Source organism: Bufo bufo, chromosome 3, assembly GCF_905171765.1.
Source record: "Bufo bufo chromosome 3, aBufBuf1.1, whole genome shotgun sequence".
NCBI classification, from domain to species: domain Eukaryota; kingdom Metazoa; phylum Chordata; class Amphibia; order Anura; family Bufonidae; genus Bufo; species Bufo bufo.
Window position 1 is genome coordinate 264,096,516 of NC_053391.1, and position 13,389 is coordinate 264,109,904.

The 13,389-nt window shown below is 44.7% G+C and overlaps 1 protein-coding gene across 2 annotated transcripts in view; it reads right to left on the reverse strand.

The window, feature by feature from the left end:
• GGNBP2 (gametogenetin binding protein 2) overlaps nucleotides 1–9,918 on the reverse strand; it is a 350,746-nt gene extending 340,828 nt beyond the window's left edge. The window contains exon 1 of one of the 2 annotated variants that reach the window (XM_040424123.1): nucleotides 9,615–9,918. In XM_040424123.1, coding sequence (XP_040280057.1) covers nucleotides 9,615–9,707 — 93 coding nt within the window. In that variant the 5' untranslated portion in view covers nucleotides 9,708–9,918. The remainder of the gene's footprint in view (nucleotides 1–9,614) is intronic. The other variant, XM_040424122.1, reaches the window with a different exon arrangement.
• Between the last annotated feature and the right edge of the window lie 3,471 nt (nucleotides 9,919–13,389).

Below are 13,389 nucleotides of genomic sequence, written 5' to 3' on the forward strand. Positions count from 1 at the left end.
GGCACCACTGAGGTCACTGTTGCGCTGAGGGGTCGGCACCACTGAGGTCACTGTTGCGCTGAGGGGTCGGCACCACTGAGGTCCGGATTTCTCTGTTTTGGAAACTACTTGCACCCCCCATGTAATAACAATCCTGGAGCATCTATTCTTGACTATGACTATGTTGCACAATTCCTCTTATTTCTGCTATTAGTTATGAATGACTTGCTAGCAGTTTGCAGTGAAGGTCCAGATGGGGGTGTCACTGCACAGCCTGATATTCAATCAGTGCTGTGAACTGGTAACCCCCCGCTGGACCTTTATTGCAGACTACTCGCAATTTGTTCATAAGTTCTAGTAGGAATAATAGAGGAATGGTACAATATAGAGTCACAAGAATTGACTCTTCAGAATTGTTATTGCATGGGAAATGCAAGTGGTTACTAAAACAGACATGTCCCCTTTAAGTACATGATCGCTGGGGGCCCCTTAAATATTTGCTGCCGTTTGTGTCGCTGGTCACTGGGGTTTGCCATCCATCACGTGGCCATTGATGCCCACCAAACTTACATCCTTGTAGATGAGCTCTCAGGTGGGTATGTCGGTGCCACCGGGGCTGTTGGTAGACTCTGAAGAGACCTGAGGCACTGGCAGAGCAGGACACAGGCACAATGGATGGTGGTGCATGCTGGTGCCAAGGGCACAAGCGAAAGACCCGGGCACATACCGCTGGTGCCAGGTGCTCACACCACCAGTCACATGTTGTGGATCTGGATGATGACATCATGCAGTGATAACCACCAGGCTCGCCTGTAGATCTAGGGAGCAGCAACCTTCGGCACTCCAGCTGCTGTGAAACTACAACACCCAGCATGCACACTTGCTCAGTTGTTCTTTTAACTCCTAAAGAATTGAAAGGAGGATACTGGGAGTTGTAGTTTCAGCACAGCTGGAGTGGCGGAGGTTGCTGATCCCTGATCTAGAGGCTGTCATTTTGTATTGTGCTTGATCTTGCTATAAAGAGGAGTTAGTCTTCCATGACCCATTGCATCTCATGCCACCCGATAATGCCACAAAATTGCCACCACCGCTGTGGTTATTGGATTATACAGAGGGACTATGTCCTGGAGGCTGTAAATGGCCACATGCAGTCCTTGTAGCACCATGTGGCGCCACATTACAGAAGAAATCCTTCTAGTACACAATATCCCTAGTTCATCGTCTGATGGAACCTGCTGCAATTAATTATCCTTGATGGATTCATAGGAAAGCTGACCTAGGTAGAGGTCTACGGGTGAAAGGTCGGTCCGTTATGGAGGTCTCCTGTGTCCAGCGCTGAGACCCTCGCTGACTTCTATAAACAGTAGTCTGAAGCGCTCAGCCACTTTTCCTCACTGCTAAGCGCGGTAGTGAAGACGGTCCCCTAGACCTTCTATTGAGGCCGTCTTCAGTACTGCACTCAGCAGGGAGGAGAGACGTCGCTCGGCTGATCGCTTCAGACATCCCTATAGCGCCTATAGTGATGTCTGAAGTGATCAGCCGAGCGACGTCTCTCCTCCCTGCTGAGTGCAGTACTGAAGACGGCCTCAATAGAAGGTCTAGGGGACCGTCTTCACTACCGCGCTTAGCAGTGAGGAAAAGTGGCTGAGCGCTTCAGACTCCTGTTTATAGAAGTCAGTGAGGGTCTCATAGAAGTCAGCAAGGGTATAGTATAGGGTAATAGCAAGGTGCTCAGACCACCACTATATTTCCCAGCAAGGCCACACTTACCCCGCCAGTGAGGATCGCGAGCCTCCTTCCTCCCTTCAGAGCGGTGTGTCATAAGCTCCGGCAGCCGCTCAAACTGACCAATAACAAAGCTCCTCACTGTAAGGAGCCTTGTTATTGGTTGTTTCAGGCAGCAGCAGCACCGCTGCGCTGCCTGCGCCGTTCACAGCGCTCACTACACTTATGAATGGCAGGGAAAAGTCTAAGGCGTATCGGTACGCCTTAGACTTTTTCCAGGGAGTAAAATGGCCTGAACAGGCGTCTATGACGCTTGTACAGGCGTTATTGCGAACTCTGGTTTTAACGTAACTTTATTCTTTCATGAGTTATTTACAAGTTTCTGACCACTTATAAAATGTGTTCAATGTGCTGCCCATTGTGTTGGATTGTCAATGCAACCCTCTTCTCCCACTCTTCACACACTGGTAGCAACACCGCAGGAGAAATGCTAGCACAGGCTTCCAGTATCCGTAGTTTCAGGTCCTGAACATCTCGTATCTTCACAGCATAGACAATTGCCTTCAGATGACCCCAAAAGATTAAAAAGTCTAAGGGGGTCAGATCGGGAGACCTTGGGGGCCATTCAACTGGCCCACGACGACCAATCCACTTTCCAGGAAACTGTTCATCTAGCTGGCACGTTCCCTGAGTTTTTCCAGCAAGATGGTGCACCACCACATTATGGGTGTCAGGTCCGAGCATTCCTAGATGAACAGTTTCCTGGAAAGTGGATTGGTCGTCGTGGGCCAGTTGAATGGCCCCCCCAAGGTCTCCCGATCTGACCCCCTTAGACTTTTATCTTTGGGGTCATCTGAAGGCAATTGTCTATGCTGTGAAGATACGAGATGTGCAGCACCTGAAACTACGGATACTGGAAGCCTGTGCTAGCATTTCTCCTGCGGTGTTGCTATCAGTGTGTGAAGAGTGGGAGAAGAGGGTTGCATTGACAATCCAACACAATGGGCAGCACATTGAACACATTTTATAAGTGGTCAGAGACTTGTAAATAACTCATGAAAGAATAAAGTTACATTAAAACCAAGCACACCATTGTTTTTCTTGTGAAATTCCCAATAAGTTTGATGTGTCACATGACCCTCTTCCTATTGAAAAAACAAAAGTTGGATTAAAAATGGCCGCCTTGGTCACCACCCATCTTGAAAAGTTTCCCCCCTCACATATACTAATGTGCCACAAACAGGAAGTTAATATCACCAACCATTCCCATTTTATTAAGGTGTATCCATATAAACGGCCCACCTTGTTTTTTTATAGTACCGCCAGATACTAGGTACAGCGATGGGCACACCGGTGTTGTACACTTTCACGAACCTGTATCTGGCGGTATTTGAGGAGACATATGTTTTCCCATTGGGCAACCCCTTTCTGAGACATATTCACCTCTACCTGCGCTATGTGGACGACTTATTCCTGGTCTGGTAGCGAGGAGTTGTGTAAGCCATTTGTACATCATTTAACCACCTCAGCCCCCATAGCTTAAACACCCTTAATGACCAGGCCACTTTTTACACTTCTGACCTACGCTACTTTCACCGTTTATTGCTCGGTCATGCAACTTACCACCCAAATGAATTTTACCTCCTTTTCTTCTCACTAATAGAGCTTTCATTTGGTGGTATTTCATTGCTGCTGACATTTTTACTTTTTTGTTATTAATCGAAATTTAACGATTTTTTTTGCAAAAAAATGACATTTTTCACTTTCAGGTGTAAAATTTTGCAAAAAAAACGACATCTATATATAAATTTTTCTCTAAATTTATTGTTCTACATGTCTTTGATAAAAAAAATAAAAATGTTTGGGTAAAAGTTATAGCGTTTACAAACTATGGTACAAAAATATGAATTTCCGCTTTTTGAAGCAGCTCTGACTTTCTGAGCACCTGTCATGTTTCCTGAGGTTCTACAATGCCCAGACAGTACAAACACACCACAAATGACCCCATTTCGGAAAGTAGACACCCTAAGGTATTCGCTGATGGGCATAGTGAGTTCATAGAACTTTTTATTTTTTGTCACAAGCTAGGGGAAAATGATGATTTTTATTTTTTTTCTTACAAAGTCTCATATTCCACTAACTTGTGACAAAAAATAAAAACTTCTATGAACTCACTATGCCCATCAGCGAATACCTTGGGGTGTCTTCTTTCCAAAATGGGGTCACTTGTGGGGTAGTTATACTGCCCTGGCATTCTAGGGGCCCAAATGTGTGGTAAGTTGTTTGAAATCAAAATCTGTAAAAAATGTCCGGTGAAATCCGAAAGGTGCTCTTTGGAATATGGGCCCCTTTGCCCACCTAGGCTGCAAAAAAGTGTCACACATGTGGTATCTCCGTACTCAGGAGAAGTTGGGGAATGTGTTTTGGGGTGTCATTTTACATATACCCAAGCTGGGTGAGATAAATATCTTGGTCAAATGCCAACTTTGTATAAAAAAAAAAAAATGGGAAAAGTTGTCTTTTGCCAAGATATTTCTCTCACCCAGCATGGGTATATGTAAAATGACACCCCAAAACACATTGCCCAACTTCTCCTGAGTACGGCGATACCACACGTGTGACACTTTTTTGCAGCCTAGATGCGCAAAGGGGCCCACATTCATTTTATGAGGGCATTTTTAGACATTTGGATCCCAGACTTCTTCTCACGCTTTAGGGCCCCTAGAATGCCAGGGCAGTATAAAAACCCCACATGTGACCCCATTTTGGAAAGAAAACACCCCAAGGTATTCAATGAGGGGCATGGAGAGTTCATAGAAATTTTTTTTTTTGGCACAAGTTAGCGGAAATTGATATATTTTTTTTTTTCTCACAAAGTCTCCCTTTCCGCTAACTTGGGACAAAAATTTCAATCTTTCATGGACTCAATATGCCCCTCACGGAATACCTTGGGGTGTCTTCTTTCTGAAATGGGGTCACATGTGGGGTATTTATACTGCCCTGGCATTCTAGGGGCCCTAAAGCGTGAGAAGAAGTCTGGAATATAAAGGTCTAAAAATTTTTACGCATTTGGATTCCGTGAGGGGTATGGTTAGTTCATGTGAGATTTTATTTTTTGACACAAGTTAGTGGAATATGAGACTTTGGCCTATTGCACACGACCGTATGGCTTTTTCAGTGTTTTGCGATCCGTTTTAAACGGATCCGTTGTTCCGTTTTTTGTTTCCGTTGTGTTTCCGTTCCGTTTTTCCGTTCCGTTTTTCCGTATGGCAAATACAGTATACAGTTATTTCATAGAAAAAATTGGGCTGGGCATAACATTTTCAATAGATGGATCCGCAAAAAACGGAACGGATACGGAAGACATACGGATGCACTTCCGTATGCATTCCGTTTTTTTGCGGACCCATAGACTTTAATGGAGCCACGGAACGTGATTTGCGGCCAAATATAGGACATGTTCTATGTTAAAACGGAACGGAAAAACGGAAAAACGGAAACGGAATGCATACGGAGTACATTCCGTTTTTTTTTGCGGACCCATTGAAATCAATGGCTCCGTATACGGACCGCAAAAAACGGCCAGTAAACGGGAAAAAAAAACGGCCGTGTGAAAGAGGCCTTTGTAAGAAAAAAAATAATTATTTCCGCTAACTTGGGCCAAAAAAAATTCTGAATGGATCCTTACAGGGGGGTGATCAATGACAGGGGGGTGATCACCCCCCTGTCATTGATCACCCCCCTATAAGGCTCCATTCAGATGTCCGTATGTGTTTTGCGGATCCGATCCATGTATCAGTGGATCCGTAATAATCATACGGACATCTGAATGCAGCCTTACAGGGGGGTGATCAGGGAGTCTATATGGGGTGATCACCCCCCTGTTATTGATCACCCCCCTATGAGGCTCCATTCAGATGTCCGTATGTGTTTTGCGGATCCGATCCATGTATCAGTGGATCCGTAATAATCATACGGACATCTGAATGCAGCCTTACAGGGGGGTGATCAGGGAGTCTATATGGGGTGATCACCCCCCTGTTATTGATCACCCCCCTATAAGGCTCCATTCAGATGTCTGTATGTGTTTTGAGGATCCGATCCATGTATCAGTGGATCCGTAAAAATCATACGGACATCTGAATGCAGCCTTACAGGGGGGTGATCAATGACAGGGGGGTGATCAGGGAGTCTATATGGGGTGATCACCCCCCTATAAGGCTCCATTCAGACGTCCGTATGCGTTTTGCGGATCCGATCCATCTATCAGTGGATCCGTAAAAATCATACGGACATCTGAATGCAGCCTTACAGGGGGGTGATCAATGACAGGGGGGTGATCAGGGAGTCTATATGGGGTGATCAGGGGTTCATAAGGGGTTAATAAGTGACGGGGGGGGGGGGGGTGTAGTGTAGTGTAGTGGTGTTTGGTGCTACTTTACTGAGCTACCTGTGTCCTCTGGTGGTCGATCCAAACAAAAGGGACCACCAGAGGACCAGGTAGCAGGTATATTAGACGCTGTTATCAAAACAGCGTCTAATATACCTGTTAGGGGTTAAAAAAAAAATCACATCTCCAGCCTGCCAGCGAACGATCGCCGCTTGCAGACTGGAGATCCACTCGCTTACCGTCCGGTCCTGTGTGCGCGCGTTCACAGGAAATCTCGCGTCTCGCGAGATGACGCATATATGCGTGACTGTGCGCAGGGCTGCCGCCTCCGGAACGCGATCCTGCGTTAGGTGGTCCGGAGGCGGTTAAACAATACTAACCACATGAATATGAGATTCACTCAACTTCGGTGGCGATTCCTTGGATTTTTTAGATAGTCAACACAGAAAATGGTATCCTCCATACCACAGGCTTTCGCAAGCCTACCGCAACGAACTCGCTGCTCCACCAGACCAGTTTCCATCCGTCTGCGGTGAAGGATGCGGTCCAGTTCAGGCAATTCATCCGTCTCCGCAGAATTAATAGCACAGATAAGGGCTATTTAACACAGGCCCACCAGCTTAAGGAGAGGCTTTTGGAGAGGGGTTACCCCCGGAGAGACGTTGTCGAAGCCTTACATTGTGCTAGCTAGGGGTGGGCGATATAGGCGATATAAATTTGTGCCACGATATGGATTTTGAGCATATCGCCGGACCGCGATATGATCGTGCTCTCTGCGCGCACCATCTTCTCCTGAGCCGGCACACTGGGCACAGTGGAGAAGGAGAGAGTCTCTCCCTCCCCACTGTGCGCGGCTGCCGCTGACCACCAATGACAAAAGAGGAGGAGAAGAGGGACTGACAGTAAATCATTGAGTTTTCACGATCTCAGTGAGCGCGTGAAAACTCAAATCCGATGGTATATTCTAACCCCCAGGCGTTCCCATGGTGACAGGGACGCTTGTCTGGGGGTTAGAATATACAGGGCCACGCCGCTGACAGTAGAACATTTAAAAACTAATCAGTAACTTTTACTTTATTAATTGGTGATCTCTTTACTGTATACCTTACTAGGTCTTAGCTCCGGTAACAGCAGGCAGTGCGGGCGGGCGGCGCTCACTCACTGACGTCACTGCTCCTCCCACTAGGCGGCGCAGAAACGTGACGTCAGTGAATGAGCGCCGCCCCCCGCACTGCCTGCTGTTATCGGAGCTAAGACCTAGTAAGGTATACAGTAAAGAGATCACCAATTAATACAGTTAAAGTTACTGATTAGTTTTTAAATGTATTCTTGTGAGCGTCGGGGGGGGGGGGGGGGGAATCTGTGGATGGCACCGTTTAGGGGAGGGGGGGGGGTGTCTGTGGATGGCACCGTTTAGGGGAGGGGGGGGGGGTGTCTGTGGATGGCACCGTTTAGGGGAGGGGGGGGATCTGTGGATGGCACCATTTAGGGGAGGGGGATCAGCTCCCTGCTGCTGTGTGCACAAAGCACAGGGCAGCAGGGAGAGTGTAAAGTCCTATTCCCCCTAATAGAGCTCTATTAGGGTGAATATGACAAGGGTTCTAGTCCCTAAGGGGGCTAATAGTTATTAAAAAAAAAGTTTAAACACGCCCCCCCCAAATATAGAAAACAATATATCGCAATATATATCGCATATCGCACATGCTTAAAATTATATCGCAATATAGATTTTAGGCCATATTGCCCACCCCTAGTGCTAGCCACTATGCACGTCAGAATCTCCTCAGTGAAAGCGATTATGACAGATTTGCATTGGTCTTTAAATTTAGTCCGGCAGCGGGAATAGTGAGACAGGCTGTGTTAAATAATTGGGACCTACTAAAGGGTGAGTCTGTTCTAGGGGACTTGGTTTCAAAAAAGCTTTAATCACGTTTAGAAAATGTCACACTCTGACAAATTGGTCCATAGTGTGGTGAGACAGTCTAAGCAAAGCAATTGGTTACCTACAAAGTCAAAAACTTTATTGCCTGTCGTACATCCTACGTAGTCTATGTCATAATGTGTACCTGCCAGAGGTTTTACATTGGTAAGACCATTAGAACCCTTTTTGAAAGGGTGCGGGAGCATTCGAGTTCTATCAGAACAGGACGGGGTTCTCCCCGCCTAATTGATCATGTCCGTGCAGTCCATGGTGGTGATCCATTGAGCCTCTCCTTTGCTGGCATTGAGGCCATGGGACCCATCCCGAGGGGTGGTGACCACCACCGCCTCTTGCTGCAGCGGGAGGCGCGATGGATCATCAGAACCAACGCTATGGGCTTGCACGGTCTTAATGATAAAAACGATATGGCAGTATTTCTATGAAGTTTTCGCAGTCCTCATGCGTCCCTATATGTGTTCACGAAATGTAACTTTCTGCCGTGATGATATTGTGTTGCTCATACACCCTGTAGCGCTTTGTGTATGCGCACAGTTTGTCCTTTTTGCGGCTTGATTTTAATCAGACAGTTGCGCACCTGTGGAGCGTCTCTTGGTTACCTTAGAGCACGGCGGTGTGTGTGTGTGCTCTAGCGGTCCGAGGAAGGGCCATCCCGCTCCCCAGCCTGAACAAATAGTGTCATATGACTAGATAATATTTAGTGCAGGGCTAAGAGGTGGACATCACATTGAAAGTTCCAATACAGCCAAGGAGAGAGGTAATACAATGGCACTATGATAACATATCTATCATTGGTTGTCTAAATTAGCGTCCCACAAGACACTGGTAACCCAGATAATACCCCTCTCGGGGGTTTCACCAACCTGTACCACTTGTTTGAAGGCAGTTCCCCTTCCAAGTTCGACTGGACCATTTACCAATTTATTAAATATTAATACTTCACACAATGATCTATTAGATGTCATCACCTTGATGTTATATTATTTTAATTGTACATTTATTTTAATTGCATATCTGCCTTTTGGGGTTTAATTCCTTTTTTACCTCATTTTTAGGGCATGTTCGCATACGTTATTTTATAGGAATAAATCAAAGTTTTAGTTATACAATTCCAGTGGTTCTATTTGATTGAGTGCCTGACAATTTATGAAATAATCTTAAAATACTGCTATTTTACTCATGTTAGTATATATTCACATAGAACTACACTCTGACCTTGACATTTCAGAAATTGTGTGTTGTTCTCTAATTTTGATCGCCACTGTACGCGACTACACATTATCCAGACAGAAAGGGCGCCCTTTATGAGAGGGCAGAGAGTACAAGCTCCCAGCACTTGCAGCAGGGGACTTGTGTGCATGCGGTACCGGCTCCGTTTTCCTGTAGGACACGTCAGACCCTTCTCGTCTCCTGTGTGCGGGACGAGAGCTGCAGCAATCACTGCACAGAACTTCCTGGAGTCCGCTGAGGCCTAGGCGGCAGGCGAACAACTTGTACTAACTACATTAACCTTTGCCCAGATAGCGCAGGCAAAGTAGAGAAGAAACTTCCCACAGTGCGGAAGAGGCACATAACACTCACTGTCAACGTGTCATCGATGTACAGAGGGATCTGCCTTCTACCGAAAGGAAACTCCTCGTCTCCGTCCCTGCAAACTGCTACCAGACGCGCCATCTCAAGCCACTTTTCGCAGCTCGTGCATGTAACAGTATCTTCGCCACTGTCGTAAACAGTAGGCGGACCCCGCCCTCGGCTTTTAGTATGCGAGCACTTCCGTAGCAGTCAGCAGATTCCGTAGCCTCCAGTGTCTGTCATTAGCGTTGTGCGGTCCCGTGACTGTGAGGCGGCTTAACGTAATTACAGGTTAATTTTTAAAAAATAGTGGTTAATGAAATAGCTAGTTCTTGCACCGGCGCCAACGTGACACGCTGCGTGGCGAATCTGAGAAAGCGAATTGATAGCCCTGCAACAAGAAAAACTTTATTGTTACCACGTATCAATCACACGGACAGAATGTTCTAGGGCAGTGTTGGTAGTCAGCCTACTTATTGCTAGACAAAGTGTCTCAGTTTTCAAAGTAAAAGCTTCAGACTGCATTCCCGTCCTATCTTTTCTGACATCCTGGGTTAATAACTGTCAGTTGGTACTTTAAAGTTTTTTTTCCAGGAATAATTATTTTTCATCAAGTGCCAGCAACATTCCCTCTGAAACAGAAGATCCATACTTACCTGCTTATGTGATTTTTATTAAGCTTCACCACTGTGGCCAGTGATTGGCTGTAGCGTCACATGCAGGTGCGTCAAGAGGGAAAGCGTCAAACCACTGGCGGATCTGAGAGGTGAGAAATGTGTTTTTTTTATACACCATTCTGCCCCTTAACCCCTTAAAGACCGGACTCATTTTCACCTTAAGGACCAGGCCATTTTTTGCAAATCTGACCAGTGTCACTTTAAGTGCTGATAACTTTAAAACGCTTTGACTTATCCAGGCCATTCTGAGATCGTTTTTTCGTCACATATTGTACTTCATGACACTGGTAAAATGGCGTAAAAAAACAAAACATTTTTATTTATAAAAAAAATACCAAATTTATCAAAAATCTTGAAAAATTTGAAAATTTCCAAGTTTCAATTTCTTTACTTCTATAATACATAGTAATACCTACAAAAATAGTTATTACTTTACATTCCCCATATGTCTACTTCATGTTTGGATCATTTTGGGAATGACATTTTATTTTTTGGGGACGTTACAAGGCTTAAAAGTTTAGAAGCAAATCTTGAAATTTTTCAGAAATTTTTAAAAACCCACTTTTTAAGGACCAGTTCAGGTCTGAAGTCACTTTGCGAGGCTTACATAATAGAAACCACCCAAAAATTACCCCATTCTAGAAACTACGCCCCTCAAGGTATTCCAAACTGGTTTTACAAACTTTGTTAACCCTTTAGGTGTTCCACAAGAGTTATTGGCAAATGGAGCTGAAATTTGAGAATTTCAATTTTTTGGCAAATTTTCCAATTTTTTTCCAGTAATAAAGCAAGGGTTAACAGCCAAACAAAACTCTATATTTATTGCCCTGATTCTGTAGTTTGCAGAAACACCCCATATGTGGCCGTAAACTACTGTATGGGCACACGGCAGGGCGCAGAAGGAAAGGTGCACCGTGTGGTTTTTGGAAGGCAGATTTTGCTGGACTGGTTTATTTACACCATGTCTCATTTGAAGCCCCCCTGATGCACCCCTAGAGTAGAAACTCCTATAAGTGACCCCATTTTAGAAATTACAGGATAGGGTGGCAGTTTTGTTGGTACTAGTTTAGGGTACATATGATTTTTGGTTGCTCTATATTACACTTTTTGTGAGGCAAGGTAACAAGAAATAGCTGTTTTGGCACAGTTTTTTGTTGTTGTTATTTACAACATTCATCTGACAGGTTAGATCATTTGGTGTTTTTATAGGTTGCCACGGACGCGGCGATACCTAATATGTATACTATTTTTTTATTTTATTTATGTAAGTTTTAGACTGATTTCATTTTTGAAACAAAAAAAATCATGTTTTAGTGTTTCCATATTCTGAGAGCCATCGTTTTTTCAGTTTTGGGGCGATTATCTTGGGTAGGGTATGATTTTTGCGGGATGAGATAACGGTTTGATTGGCGCTATTTTTGGGGTGCGTATGACTTTTTGATTGCTTGCTATTACTCTTTTTGTGATGTAATGTGACAAAAAATGGCTTTTTTACAGTGTTTTTTTTATTTTTTTGCGGTATTCATCTGAGGGGTTAGGTCATGTGATATATTTTTATAGAGCAAGTTATTACGGACGTGGCGATACCTAATATGTATACTTTTTTTTATTTATGTAAGTTTTACACAATAATATCAGTTTTTAAACAAAAAAAAATCATGTTTTAGTGTCTCAATAGTCTGAGAGACATATTTTTTTTATTTTTTGCGCCATTGTCTCATGTAGGGGCTGATTTTTTGCGGGATGAGGTGACTGTTTGGTACTATTTTGGCGTACATACGACTTTTTTTTTACCTTTTTTGGGAAGTAAGGTGGGCAAAATTTCAATTTCATCATAGTTTTTATTTTTTATGGCGTTCACCGTGCGGGGAAAGTAACAGGACCGTTTTATAGATCAGGTCGTTAGGGACGCGGTGATATCAAAAATGTGTAGGGAATTTAATTTTTTTCATTTTTAATCAGTGATAAATGTGTTTGTTTTTTTTTTACTTTTTTTTTTACTTTTTTTTTTACTTTTTTTTTACCCAGACCCACTTGGTTCTTGAAGATCGAGTGGGTCTGATGTCTGTATAGTACAGTACACTATATAGTGTACTGTACTGTATTTTCACTTTACATAGTCTGATTAGACTTCTGCCTTTAGCAGAAGTCTAATCAGCACCATGGACAGCCGGACAACTATGAAGGCGTCCGGTTGCCATGGTAACCATCTCTCACTGCCACAGCAGAGCAGTGGGTGATGGGGAGGGAGGGGGGCCCTCTCCCATCGGGGGCTGAAAAGGCACAGCAGCCCCCGATGGGAGAGGGAGTGAGCTCCCTCCCTGTTAACCTCTTCCATACAGCGGTCCCTACGCAGCATGGAAGGGGTTAAACGCCCCCCCCCCCCCCCCCCGCTGCGCCCGCCGTCACATAACACAGAGGGCTGCAGGGGGGGTTAAACATAAAATAAAGCCATTTTGAAGTTTCTGATCCCCGCGGTGACAGACCGCGGGGATTAGAAACCTCACGAAAGCCCTGCTAACCGCAGGTCTGAATTGACCTGCGGTTTGCAGCGATTGGCCATATGGGTGGGGGTCACAGGACCCCTGTGGGCATTGACCCCGGAAATACATATGACGTACCGGTACGCCCTGTGTCCTTAAGGATCGGGAAATCAGGGCGTACCGGTACCCCCTATGTTCGGAACAGGTTAAGCAGGTTTAAAATCATTGTTTGCCAGCGTCAGATCATTCTGTCTAATCACGATCTGCTGCCAGCAAACAATGATTCAGTATGGGGACGAGCGATGGCATTAGCGATTGCTCCTCCCCATACTATGGAGGAGATCGCTGCATGTAATAGCAGCAGTGTCCTCCGCTAAAAAGCAGGCGATTACCAGGAAGGAACGCTTCCCTCCCAACAATCGCCTGCAAAATCTTTTCATATAATGCAGCCATTACAAACCTATTTATACATTTTTAGGAGCCATAGTAGAGAAATGCCAAAATTCACAGTTATGAGAATAGATGTTCTTGAAATGTTATTTCATGGGGAATAAAAATATTTTTACAAAAATAGACACATAAGGAGAGATAACAGGTCTTGGGACTGAGCTTCTATACTGTACG